This window comes from Lissotriton vulgaris, chromosome 12 (assembly GCF_964263255.1).
Source record: "Lissotriton vulgaris chromosome 12, aLisVul1.2, whole genome shotgun sequence".
In the NCBI taxonomy this organism is placed as follows: Eukaryota; Metazoa; Chordata; class Amphibia; order Caudata; family Salamandridae; genus Lissotriton; species Lissotriton vulgaris.
Window position 1 is genome coordinate 622,177,205 of NC_141700.1, and position 23,507 is coordinate 622,200,711.

At 45.2% G+C, this 23,507-nt stretch overlaps 1 protein-coding gene across 1 annotated transcript in view; it reads right to left on the reverse strand.

The window, feature by feature from the left end:
- Positions 1–5,959: 5,959 nt before the first annotated feature.
- The window catches only part of CYB5B (cytochrome b5 type B), a 149,465-nt gene continuing 131,917 nt past the window's right edge, over positions 5,960–23,507 (reverse strand). The window contains exons 4-5 of the mRNA XM_086945761.1: positions 16,764–16,798; positions 5,960–6,643 (exon numbers count right to left, since the gene is read on the reverse strand). Coding sequence (XP_086801887.1) covers positions 6,553–6,643; positions 16,764–16,798 — 126 coding nt within the window. The 3' untranslated portion in view covers positions 5,960–6,552. The remainder of the gene's footprint in view (positions 6,644–16,763; positions 16,799–23,507) is intronic.

The following is a 23,507-nucleotide window of genomic DNA, read 5'->3' on the forward strand; positions in this document are numbered from 1 at the left end:
TAGAATATCCTCCTATTTCCCGAAATTCAAGACTCTACTCAAGCCCCTCTTCCTTGAGTGCATCTGATCTTAACGGGAAGAACATAGGACATGCTGGAGAAAGTGCAACAACGCTCCACATCCATGTTGGGAACAAAAGATCAGCTGCCTCAGAATTTTAACCACCTGGCTTCTTCCATACCTCGTACGACTTGGACTCCCCTCTCGCAATCAGCAAAAGATCTCCTCTGTTTCATACCCCGCAGCCGCAACCCTCCTGGGGACCACATGATCTGTATGGTAATGTTATTTGCAATGCTCTTAAGTTGACCAGATGTTGATTCTGCCGTCGCCGCCAAGGCACATTATTGTACCTGATGTGAAGTGCTCGGATACCCTTGGGTCCAGCTAGTGCTATACAAAACTTAGAATAAATAAATAAATAAATACAAACGCACCTCGGAGACATGGTAACTACTGCACAACCATGCTCCAGATCAGCTCTCACAGTAACAAGGCTATACCCAACCTCTGTTCCGGACATTACTGCATCCATCTTTGCCGTCACCATCATATATTCAAAGATACCATCAGCTGCATCACCTACACAGCCACCCACACCAGCTACATGGAACAGTTAATGTTTACAGTCAACTTATCCCTAGGTGGAACCCTCATATCAGACCACCAGGTCCCTGTACTAATTTCACCAACATCACAGACTTTGTTGCATGCCTCATCATCAACGCCAACAACTTCAAACTCATTGGTGACCTTAACTGTCACCTATAAAACTGCACTGAATCAAAACTACATAGCCCTTCTAGAAAACCTCAGTATCACCCAGCACGATAATGAACCCACCCAACACTGCCAGCCACCTATTTGACCTTATTTTCTACTCAATTAGATACATCACAGTCGACAAGCCAGAAACTATGAAATGGGTAGACCACACCCTGCTCATTTTCAGCATATTCATCCCACACCATCACTGGATCCTCCAGCACCTGTTCGAGGCGAGTGGGTTTCTGCCCTCTTCAAGCACCAAACTGAGCCCACCAGCAACTTCCCGAAAGTCATGTTATGTTATGTTATTTTTATTTGTATGTACCGCGCACAGCTGCCCCAGCAAAGGGGCGTCCTGGCGCTTTGAGAAGGTAAACACAACACAGCATTAAAAGCAGGCAGAAAGGAGAAGAGACACAACAGATGAGCTAAACAAATAAAAAGGTCTTGATAGCCCGTCTAAACTGAAGGAGCTCATCGATGGCCCGGATTTGTGGAGGAAGAGAATTCCACCAGCTCGCTGCCAGGACCCGAAAGGAGCAGCCACCAATTCTGCTCAACTTAAAACGCGGGACCACTGCTAAGTTCTGGCCTAGCGATCTAAGAGTGCGAGAGGGGACATAGGGGATCAGCAGTTTCTCCAAGATTTGTGGGGGAAGTACCCTTGAGGATTTTAAATGCAAGGCAGAGAACCTTGAATCTACTCCTCTGCTGCACAGGGAGACAGTGGAGAGAGCGCAGGGCATTGGACACCGAGCACCGCCTAGGCAGACCTGTCACCAGTCGGGCCGCAGCGTTTTGACCCCGCTGGAGCCGCAGAAATTCTGACTGGTTAACCCCCGCCAGTAGGGAGCTGGCATAGTCCAGCCTGGACAGCACTGATGCTTGGACCACCAGCTGTCTTGTGGGTGCATCAAAGAATCTGAGGATGGGTCGAAGTCCTCTGATGATGCCATAGCAAGAAGCTGCCACCTTCTTGGTATGACAGATGAAACTCAGAGAAGGATCAAGCCACACCCCCAGGTTTTTTATCTCTGCCGCTGGGAGGGGAGTCACACCCAACTCCGAAGGCCACCATTTGTCACCCCACAAAGCAACCTGTTTACCAACCACCATAATCTCCGTCTTCTTGGTGTTTAACTGGAGACAGTTGGAATTCATCCAGTTAGCCACTTCCCGCAGACCATCACAGAACCTGGGAGCCTCCAGGTCTGAGTCCCCACTCAGTGTGACCGCCAGCTGCGTGTCATCTGCGTAAGAGACCATGGTCAGGCCCCACCGCTTGACGACTGCAGCCAACGGTCTCACATACAGATTGAAAAGGGTGGGACTCAGTGATGACCCCTGTGGGACTCCCTGGTCTAACGGGTAGGATGACGACTTACCGGGCGGGATCCCCACCTGGAATGACCTATCCGTAAGGAAGGATCGAAACCAGTGCAAGGCGAAGCCAGAAACGCCCACCTCCTCAAAACGCCGAATCAGAATCCTGTGCGAGACTGTGTCGAAGGCGGCACTGAGATCTAATAACAATAGTGCCGCCGTCCGACCGGAATCCAGCACGGAACGCAGATGCTCGACCATCGAGAGAAGGGCCGTCCCATGCTGTGACCCGCACGGAACCCGTTCTGGGTAGGGTCGAGAATGTTAAGCCTACCAAGATGGTCTGTAAGAGTGGCATTCACATGGGCCTCCGCTATTTTCGTGGCCCAAGGGAGATAGGGCGGTAGCTTTCAGGTTTAAGGGGGTCAAGGGTCGCCTTCTTCAGAATTGGCGTGACTACTGCCTGCTTCCATCTGACGGGAACCACTCCAGAAGAGAGGGACAGGTTGATCAAGGACAGCACCGGGGTGCGGCAAACCGGCGCCAGGGTCTTGAGTTGGGCTGGTTTCAGCGGGTCTGCCGGAGATCCAGACTTGATTTTGGCGCTGAGAGAGTCAAACACCTCCAAAGATAAGGGGGGTAAGATAGAAAAACATTCCCCCTCACCTAAGGTGCGACCAGCCTGCTCTAGCATCAGGGAACCCGTTGGAAAAGTGCGATAGATGGCTTGCACTTTTTCATGGAAGAAAGAGGCCAAACCCTCACAATGTGAGTCCGAGCATATTTCCACTGCAGTTGCTCTCTTCGCCATCAGGTCCTTTAATACTTTAAAAATAAGTTTCGATGGATTGGCAGAATTCTGAAACTGTTGAGCATAAAAGGAAACGCAAGTTTGACACACTGCCCTGTGGTAGATCTTGACCGAGGCCAGATAACATATCTTCAGATCTGGGTCATACGACTTCCTCCATAATCTTTCGGCCTGTCTACAGGCCCTCTTAAGAGATGCCAATGAAGTGTCATACCAAGGACTCGGCTCCTTCCGATGACACTTGGACCAACACATAGGAATCAGAGAATCAAGGGCACCAGATAGCCACTCACAGAAGGAGTCGTATCCACAATCGACCTCGGTGAACGGACCTAAAGGAACCTCCTCGAGCAGATGGTAAAAATCCTCCAGTCTTAATTTGTTCCAGTGTCGTTTAAGAACAAGTCTGTCCTGAGATAGAAAAGGAGAGTCAGACAAAGAGCATGCCGTTTTCACCAGCATGTGGTCTGTCCAGACCAACTGGGAGGAACCAAGAACTCTGAATCCTTCTAGATTTGTGAAGAACGGGTCAAGAGTATGACCACCTCTATGTGTGGGGAAAGTAATCATCTGCGAGAGCTGTAGAGCCTCAAGATCCGCCAGAAAGCTCCTAATAGAGGGTAAATCAAGAACCTCACCAGCTGGATCACTGTACGGCTACCTTCAAGTGCAACTCAATGGCAGGAGCCCGACCAAAGGCAAGCTGTAACACAGATGAACAGCCAGGAGCACAAATAAAGAACAAGTCAAGACAACCACGGATAAAGACATCTTCAAACCGCCCTAAGATGATACCACTAATAAATTTGAAATACCAAAAGTTAATATCTTGCAGACCGCATTGATGCCTGTACAAACAGCAGCAAGAAAATCTTCACCATAGTTCTAGATTTTACTGTGCCTACTGCTCCTTCCAGCAACACCTCCTCCTCACCTCCTGCAAGACCTTTGCAACAACCTCTTCCAATACTTCTGTAACAAAATCAGATCGACCCTCAACCGGACCCAGTTACCATTACAACTTAACTTCCCTTCACGTCCGAAGAATTAAACTGGACCGTGTGACCCGCCGCCACCACTGTCTAAACCTCCCGATCTGATCCTTGCCAACCATGCCTTCAACAAAGCACTCCTACCAATCAGCAAATAACAAACACCAGTGGTGGCTGGCATGGATTGCGGGAGGTGTGGTGGCGTAGGAAAAAAGAAATTCACACATCTCTTCGGCCGGCTGCATCTCTCCTCTGCTTCTCTTCCGACAAGTCCCGGAACGGAGCAGGAAACACACAGGCTCCCCTAAGCCAATCACAACACTTCTGTCACCAGCATATGACAGCAGCGTCGCGATTGGTCTGGTCATCGTGGTTTGGCGCTCAGACTGGGACTATGAGCCTGTGCATATTCTCCACCCAGGCTGTACAATACAACCGGCGAAGAACATGCAAACTGCGCTTGGCTGGCCCAAGACGGCAGTCCAAACCACATGCACACGTAAAAAGTGCCCACAACCACTCCCCCCCCCCCCTTTCCAATCTAGAAGAAGCCTATCTCTGCCCACAAAACTGCCTCAGCCGGGAAAAATAAAGTTATAACATCGCGTTATCATGATTTTATTTTTCCTTTTTTGTACTGCTGAAAGCAGAGGGGAGACACTCCACCTCAGCAGCGAAGTCGACACTGATGAACACCCATCCTCAGCACCTCAATTGACTTAGCCACATTACTGGACACCTAGGAACATGCCTTTGTCACACCGTTGCTCAAGATCCATTGTGGACCCACACTTTCCAACTACAGACCCATCTACCTCCTACCATACCTGGCCAAGATCTTAGAGAAACTAATCAACTGATGCCTCACGGACCATCTCATCTGTGGAGTGCCTCAAGGTTCATCACCCAGAGCAACCCTCTTCAATGCATACTTGATTCCCCTGGCCAAAATCAGTGCATATGACATTAAAATCCTCTCCTACACAGACGACAACTCAAACTCTCCCTCTTGGACAAAACCCCCAATAAAAGAAAGAAGTTCACCGCTTGCATGACCAAAGTCGCTAACTGGATGAAAGCCAGCTGTCTCAAGCTCAACACAGACAAGATAGAAGTGTTGATATTTGGCAAGAACACCTCACTATTGGACTCCAACTAGTGGCTGGCCACACTCTGACCCACACCCAGAACCCATGCCTGGAACCTCAGAATCAGACCGCAAACTGGACATGAGAGAACAAGTCAATGCAGTCATTGCATTCTGCTTCCATATCCTGAAGATGCGGAGGAAGATCTTCAAATGGCTCCCAAGTAACACTAGGAAAACTGCCATGCTATAAATCACCAGCAAGTTGGACTAGGAGAATGCCCTCAATGCCGGAATGAACTAGCAATTCATCAGAAGACTACAAACTATCCAGAATTCGGCAGTCAGACATTCTCAAACTTCTACACTAAACTCACACCCTCCTCAGGAAGCTCCATTGGCTCCCGATACACAAATGCGCTCATTTCAAACTCTTCACACAGACACTACACTTGCATTATTTAATCCTTCAGAAACAACTGAAACAGACAACTGTTGGAGGGATAAAAAGAACCAAAATGCACTATTTTAATGTTAATGGGTGAGCTAACAACATGGCAGGCCAACTGCAGTCAATACTTCTGTTAACTTTTTGAAGGAGTAATTTAGAACGATCAATGCCCAGATATTGGAAAGCCATTCAATTTCAAGTCTAAATTCTTCAGAATTTAAAATGTTGAAAATAAGTAACTTGCATTACAAGGAAAAAGGGTGTCAATAGGATAGATGCCAGGCAGAATCTAGTTCTAATTTGGACATAGGAAATGGAGTTCGTTATTCGGTGGCAGAAAGTGCCTGCCAGGCATGGCAGGAAAACCAGTCTTCACAAGTAAATGCACAATAGTCTTTGGAAGTCTGACTTTTGATGGTTTACTGGTTAACACCCAAAAGGGCTTAACTTAAGCATTGGTTCGGGAATGGGAAAAACAGCAAAAGGCTTGTTTACAGAATCACACAACACAGAGAGCCGCAAGAATATTCCAATAATTCAGACATTTGTTTAATATTTGACAGCTTTCACTGATTACGTCTATAAAATAAAAGGCATTGTTAACACAGGTGGAAAGTACATTTCCTTTGCTTGGTACACAGGAAGGAGGTCAAAGGGAAGGGGGATAATCGATGACAATTTTAGCCACTTTCCAAACATTTTGAAGCTCAAAAAGTATGTGGCAAGCATCTTGATACACCTCTGTGAGCGTACAGATTAAGCAGCATTTTGGAGATCGACATTTATAAGAACAATAGCATGATACAGTATTCATGGGGGAAGTGGCTAGAAAGTTCTACATATAACGGATGACAGCTTGAGGAATGTGTAGCAAGAAAAGTGTCCTGTTGAACAGATTAAAAAGGGGTATGTGTCCACTGAGGGGAAGTATATTCACTGACCACAATCTGCTCATTGGCCACGACTGGTGCCATCTATCAAGTGTCGGGCACAGAATGAGCGCGTGTGTTGTGTTGGACACAGTGAATAAACAGTAACCAGCTGATTCCCATCCTCTTTTGCAGACATTGAATTGTTGGCCAATTTGCAGCTCCAGAGAGAGAGGGTGTGAAAGGCAGGTTCAGGACGATTTGCTCTCCAGAGTATAATAGCGGTACATGAATCCTAAGAGCAGCACTGCGATGGCAGGGATGAACCAGTTGGACCAATAGCTAGAGAGAAAAAAGACGACAAGTAGTTAGAGACCCTTTAATCAAATCAGGAGTTCGACATTTCACACAAAACACCAAACATGGGCATGTCCTTTGCACAATGAAACTTTTTTGTCGCAGCCACAAACTCTTGGAACTACTAATTCAGTTGCAAGGTCCTTGAATTAAAGATCAAAATACTTAATCAATGCTTTCAGCAAATAAGTGTGTTTTGGAAACATGTTTGCTTTCGGTCTATTCGAGGTTAGCACATTTTTGTTATTATGGTCGCTGCCATACCATTATGGATGCTTAGAGTGAAAGCTGACAGGCTTCTATTGTTTAATTATAGGGGCAAATATCTGTATGTAATTCGAGATTACACATGTATCGCTTTATTTGATTTGCCTGGTTGAGACGTTAGAGTCTCCAAGTACAGTTTATTTTATAGAAATAAAAAACAGTAATCAGATAATAGAAAAACCCAGGTATCTGACTAGAATTTGGTGTGGCTTTTTTGCTAGGACTTTCAAGCCTGGGATCATGCCAGTTTGCAGAGATAGCCAACCTCGGTCGGGCCCCCTTCAGAAAGTGGTGCAGAGAACTGGCCTTCAGCCTGGCACCGCTTATCATTTCCAGGCCTGCGCTGGGACAGAGATTAGCTAAACAGCTATTTCTTTTATTAACGAGAGAAGAAGGTATGCTGTGCCATCCATCGTTAGACACTCGTTTTACAGGCGTGCTATTTTCTGCTTCTGCTCAAATTTAGCATAGCATTTAGAAATAGCGACCGACTAGGATGCTAGGAACTTGTTAAATAGGTTAGGAATGCTCTTATTATTTTCGCTGGCCATGTCACGCAGTGCCGCGTTTATTTTCTTTTTCTGCGTGGTTACTGTTCATATTTTATGCACTAGACTGGTTTTATTAATAACGATTTTAAAATGCATCCCCGGTTTCTTAGAGCTATTTGAGTGTGTCATTCATGGACAAAAGAGGGTCTGGCGTTCCACTGTGTCCCTGAACTCCTCCATTGAGACGGATTGTACCCAAAACACTTCTCTACACAACCCACTGAGCAGGACTGTGTAAGGTCGCAGTCCAACTGGATTTCTCAATCGTGTTAGCGCATTGAACGGAGTCTAGGCTCCAGGGGTTTAGAAATGTGACCCCTGTGGCTCTGGTGGGGGGCGCTCGTATCATGACAAGTAAAGTCCCGTCTCGACCAGCATTAAAACAGGCATCCTACAACTCTAGAAAATTCTTATTGAGGGTCCTTGAAACATACCCGGCTCTATTTACATTCAATGGAAGAGGTGTGGCGCCGCGGCTAGGGCGACTGACTCCGGAATCTAGGGATCATGGTTCGGGCACAGGCGGCAGATTAGCCCAGCACCATGTGACTCTGGGCAATAGCTTGCTTAATATTCCCGACGGCCCCCATCGCCTAGAGACCCTTACGGGTGATTGTGCGCTTTACAAATGTGGATTATTATTATTATTATTATTAATGGGGTACACATTCTTTTGGTTTAATGGATAGCCACATATCAATGAACACAATCTTAAAAAAGACAATATAGAATATGAAATTGACACTTATCTATATTATTTTTATGCACGGACCTGCGTTTCTTGCAGTGGGTAGTTTTCGTGGCAAGAGCAGGCCACCAAATATTCCATTGAAGCTGTTCGCTTAACCACTTCCATGCGGCCGCGATTCTGCGCCTGTGCGGCAGAATCACGAGTGAGCGGGTTTATGACGGCCCCCAGCCGTCATCAGCACACGAGCACCGTAGTGCATGACGGCTGGGGGCCGTCATCAGCATACAAGGGGTTATTGAAAACACCTCACACAACGTTGTACTTCACATTGATTTATTGGCAGGCAGCAGCAGCAAACTTGAACGAGTCCTCACAACGTAGTTTTGCGCCTTTCTCGCCATACGGGTTTCGGAAACAGCTTTCCTTAATCATCTGCTTGGCATTTGGGGGCAGGCAACAGCGTGCATTGTTTCTCAGGTGTTTTTCAATAGTTAATCCCCATCCCACTGGGGGTGAGCTCGCTGTGCATTCTGGTTATTGAAGTCCAAATTGTTTTGAATCCTTCGTAGATACCGCTATGCCTTCACTTCCGCAATTGAATCCCATTGGGTCGCTGATGCAAGGAAGGCCAGCTTGCTGCTTGACTCGTGCCTCACTAACCGGTACGTTGTTCCGTTCCGTGCCCCGGGGTCAGAGCACGCGGACCAGCAATTCTTGCTGTGGGGTTGTTTTCGTGGCCAGAGCAGGCCACCAAATATTCCATATGAAGCTGCTCGCTTAATGAAAACACCTCACATAACGTTGTACTTGATTTATTGGCAGGCAGTGTGTATATATATATATATATATATATATATATATATATATATATATATATATATATATATATATATATATATACATATACACACACACACACACACACACACACACACACACACTAAGTGGAGCAATCTTGCTCGCTATCCCTTCTTGTAGGCTCACTTCATATTGAATAAGCTGCAAAGATATTAATTTTATATTCTAAATATTGTATCCAAACTGGCCAATATTACTTAAGTCAAAGACTTTTCAATCGGCAAGATGGCCGCACATTAGTGCAGATCTGCTGGCCAGGTCTTGAACCCAGGCCAAACATGAGCCATCCAAGACCCCAAGCGAGGGGTACACACGCCACTAACCCGCTCCTGAGACTGTGTGTGAAATCAGGGTGTGGAGCGCACGTGCAAGCAACAGACAGCGCTGTGGCGAGGGTCAAACCCCTTCAACCAACATGGCAGTGGCCGACCAAAGCTAGTAGCGGAGAGGGAGGGTGACTGCAGGCCCCCGAGGCAGAAACAGTGTAACAAAGCAAATAGGGTGGCTCTTATAGGTCTGCAGACCAGCGGTATAGGCATTACCATCAATAGGGCGACCAGAGGCGAAACGACTCGCTGTCTGGGGTGTACCTGCTGCCTTGGAACTCACCACGTCAATTAGGAGTGCTGGTCGGGCCCCAGACAGTGTGTGCTGGGAGCAACTGATGGCACCACATTGAATCAGAGGTGGGTCGGATGACACACGTCTGCCTTGGCACAGTGGAGCAGACGCTGCTGCGGCATTGAAGAAAGCTCCCTCAGGCTGGGCTTCAGGCGCGCACGGGTGCCAGGCAAAACGGCCGCTAGGTGCCGCAGATACGAGCCTCTGCAGCGAGACAGGACAGGTGAGGCTGGTGCGCGCCGGTTACAAGATGCGAATCTTGCGGGGGCGCTTCTATATATACCGCCATCACTGGTGCCCCCGCTGAGTGTGGGATTGGTGGCCCCTACCCCCTGCGCGAACGGACCGTGGCAGGACAAGGCAGGAAGTCAAGAATGGGAGACCTGAAGGATTGCCCCCCCTGGGGTAGGAAAGGGGAAGAACTACTAGTTGTGGGCGAAGAGTCCACCAAGAATATATAATGGGGAAAACAGACAGGCAGCAATCCTGCCTAACCTTCCAGGTGAATAAGGCCCCCAGGCCAACACAAAATGTGCACTCTCACTCTGAACAAGAGCTGCCGCCCTAGGTGGATGAGCCCTGGAGGCCACCCTACTGGCCATGCAGCAGTTCCTGCAGTCAACAGACGGCATCATAGACGCCTTAAACATACCTATGGATAATATGGCCTCCAAGCTAGATAAACACAAAGTGTGCCTCAAGACGGCAGAGCAACGCATTTTGGGAGCCGAAGAGGATACACAAGAGCTCACCCGGAACAACTGAACATGGGCAAGATCTTGGCCGTCATCCAAGCCAAACATTAGAACCTGGAGGTACGCTTGCGTCGCATTAACCTGCGTATAATGGGAGTCCCGGAGCCCATAAACACAGGCCGCCTAGAAAACTATGTGGAAGAAATGCTGAGAGGTGTGTTCGGAAGTGAAGAGCTGGCGATGGTGCGGTCAGTTGAACGCGCTCATAGCTCCTTGCAGGTGCGCCCGCCTCCCGGACCCGCGCCTCCCACTCTCCCCAGACGCCGACCATCGCCAAGCTCCTGAATTATAGAGATTGGGACACAGTGCTATGCCTCTCATGTGAAAAGGGTGTCACACAATACGATGGAAACAAAGTAGCTTTTTGCCCCGATTTTACCTATGCAGTGCAGGCGGCGCGACAAGAGTTTGCCCCAGAGAAGAAGAAACTTCAGTTCCTGGGCCTCAAATATGCGATGCTGTACCCAGCTTGTCTGAAAGTGGATCACGATGGCCACCACACCATACTTACCTCCCCCAAAGTAGCTATGGACTTCATTAAGACTGTGGGTGCCCTCACAGTACCTCCCCGTGAAACGACAAGGCCACTGCTGACGCTGGGGAATAATGGAACTGACCTGTACCAGCGGAATGCCTCCACAGATAAGTTCCATTCAGGGATGTAATGATTTGTAATTTGGGAACTCGCCTTTTGTAATGTACTTTGCACTAATAGATGTCAATAGATACAGTAGTAAACGCCCAATGCAGCTGGGTGAGATCCCTGCTGGATGCCCAGAGACAGGGCCCACCTTGTTGGGAAACCTTACACAATTACATATTATGCTCATGGGTGGCAGATGGTGGGTCTCCTTAACCTGAATTTCTGTACAGCCCAATGATATTTAAATTTCTCCCGGTCCCCTCTGGTCATCAGAGGGCAGCTAGCTTCTCGCGCCCCCCTTCAGGGTAAAACCCACTGAAACTAAATGTATTATACCATGTGTTTTGATCCTCTAGGACAACGATGTTTTGAATGAGTATTTTGTAATTTTTTTTTTTACTGTATTGGGCATGGCTTAGGCATGTTTCTATCGCTGAAGTGAGAGGGGGTGTGTTTGTTACTGTTGGTCTGTTACTGAGACTCGGATTGCATGCTACCTGATAAACATCCACATAGCTAAGTTCTCTACCCAACAACCCCACATACATGGCAATAGCATAACGTGATTAAAAAAAAAAAAAAAAAAAGGAGTACCAAAAATGGCAACCTCAACCTGCTCACGCAGAACTTGTGCAGGTTGAATACCCCTAGAAAGGTTAGGCAGGTTTTTGCGTATCTAGATCGTCATCAGGTGCACACTGTATTTATACAAGAAACGCACCTCACCACACTGGCTTCCTCCGATTCTAGAGGGGTCCTTATCCTGGTCCGTAGAAGTACCCTCTTCACAACATTGCACTCTGAAACGGATTATCAAGGGAGATATGTCATATAGCAGGTGTTGTGTGGTGGCATAACATTGACCCTAATCAATGTGCATGGTCCCAACACTGCCGATCCAAGGCTGGACTGTTCCCATGAGGCACAGGCTTAAGACTGATTTGCATATAGTTGTGTCTGAACTGCGCTGGCGAAGTGAGCTAAAGAACGATGATGTATTCATCCCAGATCTGTGACTGGGGGTGAGTGCCTGAAACGTTTCAGCGCTCCATCCATCATCTCCTTGCGTTTGCTTTGTTCACCCTAAGTTGGCAGGGTATTCCCAGACGTGGGTCCCTTGCTCACTTTGCCACTGGATTCAAGCTAGCCTGGCTGATGAGGGCTGTTAGCCCGAATCCGGTCCCAGAATGCTCGTTTCCGGTCCAGGGAAGACATGGCTTGACAGTTCGGGCTGGAGTGTTTCCAAGAGGCACAGCGTCAAGACTGAATTGCATATAGCTGTGTCTGAACTGGGGTGGGGAAGTGAGCTAAAGAACGATGATGGTTTCAACCCAGATCTGTGACTGGGGGTGAGTATCTGAAAAGTTTCCGCGCTCCGTCCATCATCTCCTTGTGTTTGCTTTGTTTGCCCTAAGTTGGCTCTCACCGCGACAGAGGGGGTTCCTGCTCCAACCGAAAACGGAGGAAGAGGTTGGTGATGCTATCCGCTCATTACCTAATGGAAAATCGCCTGGAAGCAACTGCATTCCATGCAAATTCAATAAGACATTCTCATACTTGCTAATACCCCACCTCCTTGAAATGTACCAGGAGGCGTATGACAGCCAGTCCCTTACCCCACTCTCCGGGAGGTGCTATTAATCATGCTATTGAAACTGGGGAAATCGGCCAAACAAGTAGACTCACACCATCCGCGGTCACCAATTAATACAGACGTAAACATTTTGGTTAAAAGTTTTGCATCCTGGCTACAGCTGATGCGGCAATCCTTAGTATTGCCGGATCAGGTAGGCTTCTTTCCCTCTAGGTCCACCACACATAATCTCCACACCCTATTTGCCATCATTCATGAGCTGAATCCCTCGTTGCCAGCTGCAGTGATCTTTCTGTACACTGCAAAGGTGTTTGACTCTATACAATGGCCTTACATGTTCACTGTGCTGGACCGGAAGGGGATGCTGCTGGCCTTCTTGTGTTGGATTTGGTTGCTGTATACGGCCCCGGTTTCCCGTTTCATAGACAACCATAATCTCCCACCCCGTGTAAATCTACAGGGGAAAGCGACAGGGCTGCCCACTTTCCCCGATCTTACTCGCCCGGTCACTGGAACCACTTGCTTGAATTATTAGGCAAAAACACTCGTCTGCAGCTCTGTCCTTCTATCAACGGCCCCTAGCTATATCACTTTACACTGAGGACATGGTGGTATATGTTAGAGAACCTAGGGTAAATTTAGATCAGACGGTGAGGGAGTATGTCAAATACGAATGGTATTATGGACTACATATCAACTCGAATAAAGCGCTTGTGTTTCAATTAACCCCTTTCATGTTGCTCCACACGCTAGAGTATCCACTAGAGTGGTGCACTGAGCCCCTAAAAAACCTGGGGTTATGGATACACTGCGACCCAGAGGTTGTAATATGTCAAAAGTACTGCACTGCCATATTGAAGCTGCACGATCAGATAACCCAATGGATTTGACTCCCCCTTTCACTGGCAGACAGACTGGGAATCATGAAGATGGTTGTGCTGCCCAAGTTTCTATATTTGATTGTGAACATTCCCATCACCCTAATACAAGAGTTCCTGAAGACACTAAAATCTTGCATGATGTCTCTCGCCTGGGCGGGCAAATAGCCTAGAATATATTGGCAGACACTCATGCGCCCTTATCTACAAGGAGGGTTTGCCGCCCCAGATATCCAGCTATATTACCTGTGAGACTATGCTCACTTTGCTCACTACTGGTACCACCCCCAATGCTACATGGCTCACACCACTGTTGACCATGATGAAGCCTACCCTAACCCCCTAAATGCTATACTGCCGAATACACAGTCAACGGATACCCTCAAGTCTGTCAGTCCACTAAACAGTACAAATAGAGCATGGCAGGCACTCGCCACACGTGCACACAAGACTCCACTATACATTACAAAACTGCCATTACTTTACCATCCCTCCCTATCAGTCACAAGGGAGGCAGGAGTGTTAACTATATTTAAGGAGGCGGGAGTGAGAACATGGGTGACGCTTTCCCCGCGGGATCCTTTCTCACACTTGCAGAGTTTATGGGGAACCGGAATTTTACTCCGATGCAGAGTTTTGTATACTTTAGGCTAAGGGCAGCAATGAATGCGTTATACCCCTGCTTTCCCCAAGAACAGCCTGTGCTGCATTACCTATAGACCCTACTTACAAGCGCAGATCAGAAAAAACTCATTACCAAACTGCACAACTCCTCTCTGAAGTAACAATTCAAATCCATGGGCACACCTTTCAACCTATCAAATATAAAATTATGAGCTTATAGAGCATGCCTGTGTACAACTCCTTACGTTTAAAACACACAGAGCCTTGTACCTTTTTTTCCCTCTTAATAATCTAAATCTATTGTGTTGGTGGGCTTTCCACAATTCTTATTCCCCACCACTCATGTAAAAAAGTTGATCCTAAAGTGCCTGCGACAACACAAATCTGCAACTAAAGTATTTCAAAATAGCAAAGTACACACAAAAACAGTCTATGGTACCTAAATTAGATTTTTGCGTCCAGAGTAATCTTTTTCTTTCGAGTTGGTGGGCTATCTAATTCTAACTCCACACTACTAACATCAAGAGATTTTCAAAACCACCTATAGTTAGAAATAATCCTAACAGCGAGTCGATTTAAAACGGTTAACTTAACAGTCTGTTTATAAAATGTTATTCCATTTGTTTGTCACCAGTTTTAAAAACGTCTGTCTCCCTCGAGAACCCAGGTTCATATAAAAAGATAAACGCTAAATCTCATGCTTTATTCATAGGGGAAATCATCAGGTAATAGAACTCACCTGATGCTAAACCATGTCCCTTAAGGAATCTAGACTGTTAGTAATACCACAAGTAGAAACCTACCAGGTATCATGAAACACTGACAAAGAAGACACTCATATTGAACCTGGAAGCCCATGCATACAGCCACCATCTTGGACTGATCTAGGACTAAACTAAATAGAATCAAATTAGACTGCCCTATACATTTTATGGCAAAATGTTTGCAAAAACAGAAGATTCCACACTTTTCATATAACCATGCTAGTGTATTTAAGTGGAAGATTCAAAATTTGTGCCCTGAATTAGGTGGTCTGAATCAATTTTTAATATTGATGTATAATTGTGTAATATTTTAACAACTAATATAGTTTTGTAGGTAATTGTAACTTTGTGTTTTTGCTATGTGTACATGGTCTATTAGTAAGAAACTTAGTTAGTGAACGGAGTCACAGAGGGGTTTTGAATTATTTTTGACATGACAGAAAACACAGAGGTTGCAATAGCCCAAGTACGTTTTAAAAACAATGTTTCGCTTAGGTTAGGGAGGCGAGAATAAAAACGAATGAAGCACCTTCCATTACGAGAGTTCAGTTCAGACTCCTTGTGTTGGGAACACTGCGCACTTCTCACCAGACCATGCTACAAAGGATAGTAAGCTGGTCACAATAAATTAAAGTGCTAAACAAGAAGCATTTTGTCGACATGTACCCACATTTGAAAGAGGGCTCGGTTATGAAACAGGATTATTATGTGGCTGAAATTTCACCATCCTCTTCGGAACCCTATATGAGAGCCTCAGACATTTACAAGACTGTACCCCAGAAAAGGGCAGGGTACTCTGTGGGCATTTACATTCTATTAGGGAGGATGTTCCCATGTTCTTTTTTTAAAAAAATCCTCTCACAGTAAGTCTGGCAGAACCGAGGCCCTTACAGCCCTTGGGTGTGTAGCCCATAACAGTAGAGTTAGTAAAAAACAAATCCATAAAAACAGGACTGCTTAATTTGCATCCAATGGTCATTACCCTCACTTCAAGCAGCTGTACAGGAATCACATACCCTATGGAGTGCCGGATGCTTAATATTCCCTACCCGGTGGATTTATTAAGGTCCCTAGAACTACTCACTCTCATGACAATAATAAATCCTTCAAGAGTAGCACACTAAACTGTGCTGAATAAAATTGAAGGAATATACTGGCTATTCAAGTATACAGGGATGTTTTGTAGTTCATGTTGGCACCTATTATGTAAAACACTTCTCAATTTTATTGAATTTTTTAAATATGCTTTAACACGGAGGTATGCTTGGAAATAAATTCAACTTTTGTAGTTTAAAAAAAAGTCATGAAATAACGTATATACACAGCAACAGTGGATAGCTTTGGAATAACGTATACACACAGCAACAATGGATAGCTTTGGAATAACGTATACCGCTAGCAACAATGGGTAGCTTTGGTTTTAAGTAATTGCTTCTGGGAGGAACTCTAATGTCAAACAGCAGCATACTCAACATTCACTACATAAATGGTGTCATGGCACCTTATAGTCCACTTCTAAACCGGCCATGAAAACATTTGGTTAATCAACAGAAGTAAGTGAGAAAAAGAGTACAAACGATAATGTTAAAGGATTATGAATCCCAATGAGCAGAGATGCATTTATGGAAAAACAGACTTAAGGATAATGCACCTGCTACAAATGTATACATTAAGTAAACGAGTTACAAAGTCAAATGCAAATGAGTACTTCAGAAGTCGGTAAAGCGGCCCTCGAGTAAGGAGACTACCATCATTCATAAGAGCATTTACAAGCCCAGAACTTACAAGCCTACAAAAGGTTCATTCAGTCATTACTTTGTACAAACTTCAGGCGCTGCGCTAACAAAGGAACACTGTACCTGGAAGTATTGGATGACGTGCTGATGAGAACATTCTGCAAAATAAAATAAATATTTTTAGTAGCTCTTGGCAAGGAATACAATTTGCCGTTGGTTTTTGCAATGAAAAGGTACAGTCAATGTTTTGAAAGGGAAATATGCCCAGTTTTTCTATTTCCATTGAGAGTAAACCTGGATCAGACATTTATCAGCAGCTTTGGTGCTCCTAAATCGAGTGCCTCTTTACAAATAAATATTGCCACAGTGATAAGGAGTGGAGAGTTTCTTAAAATAATTTGAAAAACATCTGCACGCATGGCCTCCCTTGGTTTGTAAATAAATTCAGCACCCCAAAGATACAGTCTAAGAAAATGTGCGCAAACCTACAAGACACAAAAAAAAGACTGGGGAATCACAACAGCAAAGAAATGCAAGCCATGATCCAAAGACCTGGTATGGGGTCTCTTAGTCCTGGATACTATTATCACCACAGGCAGAGAGGAGCCAGAGTGCGATTAAATTCCCGGGCTTGCAAGGAGAAACCCCACAGCTCTTTGGTCACTAAACATGTGAACCATTTCAGAGACTAAATCAATGCAGTACTTAAAACAAAAACCAGAACAACGATTGCCTGGCTGATGTGAAAATCTGAAAGAAGTGAATACACTTCTGCATCATCTATGTGAGGCATATATGGTTATAAAACATGAGAACATCTGCTTTTCACTGACTTTCTTGCGAGAAGAAGTGGAGAATAACAGTGTCCCCTTCAAAAGGCAAAAGCTTTATAATTATAATCAATGAAAAGATTTTGGTTAACCGTGGCAAGGGGGGGTTGGAAAAGATTTATTAACATGGTAAAACAAGCATTGGGAAAAACAATGTCTGGTATTGGCAAGCATGCACGTTTATTATTTAAGTATATACAATGAATAGAAAGTAAAAGATTAAACCTAATAATGGCACTGTACAAAACGAACCATAGCAGCACTGGGCCCATGAACACTGGTGCTTATGCAAATTTGTTTTAATTGGGTTGTGCACCTGTTGTCAGGCAAAATGACATAATTTTAAGTGCGATACAGCCAATGGCTAATGTGGGCTGACCCATTGGCTATGCTGTATACTGTTGTGCATGTGAACGACACCTGAACAGAACAATGGATGAAAATGCTCGACCTAAAGGGTATCATGAAAGCATTTTCTAATTAGGATTTATTTTTATTACGTGACGATGGCATGATACCTAAGAACACTAACTGTGGTTCCATTTCACGATGTGACATGTACAAGACAATAAAACTTATTTCAAGTTGCACTGAAACAAGTACAACTCTTCTGGAATATTTTGGTGGATCCTAAACGCTCTCATTAGGTTCAAAGTGTGAAACTGTATACCAAATCACGTTTAAACTACATTACAAATTGTGTGTTAAAGGGCAACTGAAGCTCATGCGTTTTATTATAAGAGCGAATGTTTGATCTTCAACCGTGCACTCTTGGGCCGAGATCTAGTTGACACAATCCAATCTGCTGTAAACCCCAACCCCGTTGTCAACTCATCACAGTTACGGAAGAAAGTACTCTAAACCACATTCTGTTGCTAAGAGGAGACTGGTAAATATTCCTGGGCGGTGGAAAAGTAAAAAATCTTGTATGCTTGGACTGAGCCGATTAGAATCATCAAAATATATGCGCTTGAAACTAATTTTCAGGATTGTTTTATCGATTAACAGAAAAGGTGGAAATCTGGAAGTAATCCTGAAGAACTAATGGAATTTGGCGAGACCTTTCACCAACCAAAACTCGTACAGTTTGCACTTGAGTTGTGTCTTGGGTTTATAGAAAAGGTGAGGGCTAGCAAGTGATAAATGGCTACTGAGAAATTCTGTAGTGTGACATTATGACGGCTGGTAGCTCTATGTTCTACTTTGTTGTCAGGTAAACAGTGTCAAGGGAGATGTGATGTAAAGCTCACTTAGTGTTTTCCAGGGCCAAAGAATGCGAATAAGTGCCACGAATATTACTCCTGTAGATTAGGTCAGTGGTGGAACTGTGGTATTCCGTAATCATCTTGTTCTGGATAGGTCAAAAACTATTTTAAGTCCAAGAAGACAAATCTTCAACTGAAAGTCCTCATCCAACATGGGTTTGATCATCTGGGAACTGGGAAGAGGATTAGGATTCCTTAAACCAGCTACAAAGAGTCTTAAAGCCATCAAAACACTGGAGATTAAAAATAAAGATGCCTGAAGAGTTAAAATGTTTATGTCCGCAAATTCTTAGGTTGTGAACTTAACTTTTGAGTCCCTCTGAGATAAGGCTTGTATCTTAAATACTCTGCCTGTCCTGCAGACTGTGTCCACAGAGAAGACCAAGAACCCCACAGTACTTTGTAGCCACAAAGCACACTTTAGCATACGAATCTGAACATGGCTGTTTCATTGTTCGTTATGATTCTTTCCGGAAGGAAGGGCACCATTATTTCCACTCATTATTGAAGAGAATATGTTATGTTATGTTATAAAGAGCTTGTAGAGCGCACAAATACTCTGGAGTGTCCTGGTGAAAAGTGAGCTGGGGTGAAGCGAGCAGGAACCATTAGCCAGACTGACTGAACAGATAAGTCTTTAAACGTTTTTTAAAATGACGAAAGTCTTGCATGAGCTGAAGATCCGAGGGGAGCGCATTCCAGGCCACTGCAGTTTTAACAGAGAGAGACTGCCCCCCCCCCCAAGCGTGATCTGCGGAAACGTGGAATAACCATCCGCCGTAGAGAAGCAGACCGCAGAGATCGATTGGGCACATATAGGGTAAAGCGCCTCCTAAGATACACAGGACCCTGGCCATGAAGGGCCCTGTGCGAAAGGATAAGGGCTTTGAATTGTACCTGCTGTGCCACCGGCAGCCAGTGCAAATCCCGCAAATGCTGCCGCACACTAGACCTCCTAGAGATGTTAAACAGGAGTCTAGCTGCGGCATTTTGTATGATTTGCAGTTTTTTTTCAGCAAATACCCCGGAATGCCAATGAACAAGGCATTGGCATAATCGAGGCGGGAAAGAATCAGAGCACGCACTACCATCTCTTTGGCCTCTCTGGGGAGCAAAGGAAAGAACCTTCTCAGGGCCAAGAGGGTGCCAAAATAAACACCAGTAAGTTTCTTGACATGATCAACAAACCGAAGATCCTCACTGAACCACACCCCTAGGTTTTTTTCTGGGCCTCCCTCAGAATTAGGGCAAGGAAAATCAGGAGGCCATAGGGATTGTCTGAAGGCCGGTGGGAACTGGCCGTACAAGAGGACCTCCGACTTGTCCTCGTTGCACTTTAAATGGGCCTGCGCAAGCCAGCGGAATACGGACGCTAGGCACGTCTGGGCGATGTCGGGCGATGAAAATAGAAGGCTACACCATGGCTAACTGCCGAAGAGCTGCTGAAGAGCTGCTGGTTGTGGAGCATGTTTAGAACTGCATGAACGTTTTATACCCTGTACCCAAGTAGTTGTAGGGGGAGACTAACACATACACACTTTCTTTTTCTCTGTCTCTCTCGTACCAGAAAATGTTTGTCTGGTTTGTCGATCTAAGATCTTCCAATGCTCAGCTGATGGTAATCCCTAGGGTTAGGAAGGTCAAGTGGGGTGGGAGAAGCCTCTCCTACTTGGTGGGCAAACTATGGGATTACTTGCCTTCCGCCCTCGGGTCTCAACCGAATGGGCTCCGTTTAGATAATCTCTCAAGGCCTGGCTCTTTGCTCCCATGTCCAAGTAAGTCTCTTCTTTTCTAGATCAGCAGCAGCATTGTTTTAGCTCTAAGACGCCTTGATATTGGAGCACTCTAGAAATACTTTACTCACTTACTTTCTCTTACTCATCAAAATTGTTGCTCCAGCAAGTACATTTGATCCAGGGCCCTTCTGGTGTTTCTCTGGAGGGATGGTCACCTAGTGGTAGCCTCTCTTTTGCATCATGGAACTAATGATGAGGCACCACTCACCATCATGGCCCTATAACATGCAGCATTACAGTCACCTAGCAAGGAGGCCATCAGGAATATTTCCCTCAAGAGTCATATAAGGTGGCACTGTCCCCTAAGAAGTAGCTGATTAACCCTAGATGTTAGTTTCCCTTCAGATTGAAGGCTGAATCTAGATGTCCGGAGGGCCCCTCCAAAATCATAAATCACCTTTAGGTGTTGAGACTGGTGTATGCTGTGTTGGATGGAAGCAAAATGTGAATGGCATTTGAACAGACCAATGGAAGAAGAGGGATAGGTGAAAACCCTAGTGTGTGTGTGTGTGTGTGTGTGTGTGTGAATATATCAATTTTTGTGTACTATTTCTTAGCAACAGTTTTCCAGCAGTGCCATGTGGCTTCAACTCCAATACCAGTCATCTGATGTGGCGATATCAGAGTTTATAGGCACCAACTGGCACTCTAGTTTCAGTTTCTATATTTTTTCCACACCCCATCTAAGCATGCACGGAGAAAGAGACCAAAATCAACAACACATACAATACATAACATGACATGACTGTATATCTTGGTATCTTATTTTTTTACTGCACTAATTCATCAGGGCAGGATGGAGGGTGGTAACAAATCTGCAAGAAGATTAAGAGCAAGGATTGGTCTCAGACCATAGTCCTTAATGGAGACCAGAAAGTAAAGGGAATAAAATCCTGAACCTCTTTCCTTCAGGTTGTCCAACATTATGGCCCTGCCGTGAAGGGTGCATCAAGTGTATTTCAGGGACAGGTCGTCGCATCCTGCTAATTGCCTGACGACTGTTAGAATTGAAAACGACTTATTCCATGCTGCCATAACAGAATACAGCAAATCCTTGTGACCGGGCAAGCGTAGTTCTGAAGCAAACACATGGGGCTGCAGCATAGTTCTGAAGCAAACACTTGGGGCTGCAGCATAGTTGTGAAGCAAACACTTGAGGCTGCAGAATGTCAGCTAATACAGTCAACTTGACAGCTGAAGCAGGCAAAAACAATTCTAACACCTCTGACTTCTCCCCAACAATGGGCATTGCCAGATCGGCAGTTTCTCCGGTGACGTTTTAAGGCAGACACCATTCTTCAGATCCAAGAACACATCAGAATCAGTTGACAAAGAAGGAAACAAGTTATCCTTCGAATTATCATTCTCTGTGCAAGCATATTTCCCCCAAACATCAATACAATCATACCCAGGTGATTCTGAATGCAACTCCAAAAAATCTTCTAGTAAGCAAAATTCTGGAACCTGGGGAGGCCTGGGCGTTCCGCTTGGCAGATGAGGTAATTTGTTGAGTTGGAGACGCACACTGACGCATTAAAGCCAACAGCTGAGATCAATTTAATCACAGAGACTGAAAAAATGCGCCATAGAATGAGTTTATCCAAGAAAAGCAGCACCATATGACCTACACAGCTTGCCACTGAGTCAACTGGCTCCAGAGCTGGTGAAGTCTGACGATTTGAAGCCATCTTGTGAAAAGATTGAAAGCTTCTAGCATGGGGTAAAGGGGGGAGTGGGAAGGTGAGCCAGCAATCAGAAAAGACCAGGCATGGATCGCCTAAATATTTTGATCTGTGAGCAATCAGTGAAGAGTGCTGGAAATTCCAGATGCAATTTCTCCAGGATAGGAACTAGCCGGGAGAACAGTAAAACCTCGGCTATCGAGGGACAGCGTCCCAGACAGATTTATCCAGAGAATGGAACCGGTAGGAGAAGCTGAAGTCGACCTCTATTACTTGTGCTTCTTCTAAAGATTCTCATCTTGAGTAAGGAATCCGCATAGGAATGCTTCCAATTTGAAGACTTACATGGAGTAGGTGGAGAATGGGACGGTGTGCAATAGCAGGCCTGGATCCTGAACATCTTGGCCTCCTGTTTACTAACTGCTTTGGTGTGCATCAAGGTAGATTTATCGCAGTATACAGAGTATCGCTGAATGCCTGGGCACCACATACAGATGTCACCGTAATCGGAGTGCGACATACGCTTCCAGGAGGACTCAATGCTTAAACCCCTAAAAATTGAGTGGAGACATTCCTAGAGAGTACTTGCATATGATGAAATTCGGAAAGTAAACTACAAGAGGGAGGAGTAAACCCCTGGGATAATGTTGAAAAAGTGGAAAAAAAATCTGACTCCATCGTGCAGAGGTTCCTTGTATAGAGCTTGTGTCGACATTCCCAGAGACAGTATGGAGCTGCAGGTTGAGTCGCATATGGCAATAATGAAGGACATTGTTGTGAAGTTTTCTGATTTAGTCTGGCAGCTGTAGATATTCAAAAAGTGAGGAAAAGGCGGGATAGAAGAAGCCAGTAAAAGTACTGTTTCACTTGTATGGATTGCTTTTTTAAAACCCCAATAAATAAATATTAGCCAGATTAAAGAGTTTAGAAAATGTTGCCTTTTATAGGAGTGTTTACATTTTGACATGAACATTCAAACTACTTACCAGGAGCAATGGCTGCGGAAATAGTCTACTGCCTATGGGCAGCACAGAGAATCCAAGATAGGCCTCACTTAAATTCTTAACCAAAGGAGGTAAAAAAGATACAAAATACATCTACGGCACAGGAGAGGGGTTATTGTGTAGAATCCAGTGGAAAAACATGACCCTATTGCTCTTGGGTTGGGTTGTAATAGAGGTTCTCTTGGCAGCATATGACTGGATATCGGGAGACTGTTCCAGAAGGTCAAGGGTTAGACTCTCCAGTGCTAGGATGCTAACTTGAGTAATGGAGGGCATCAGTGAAGCACATG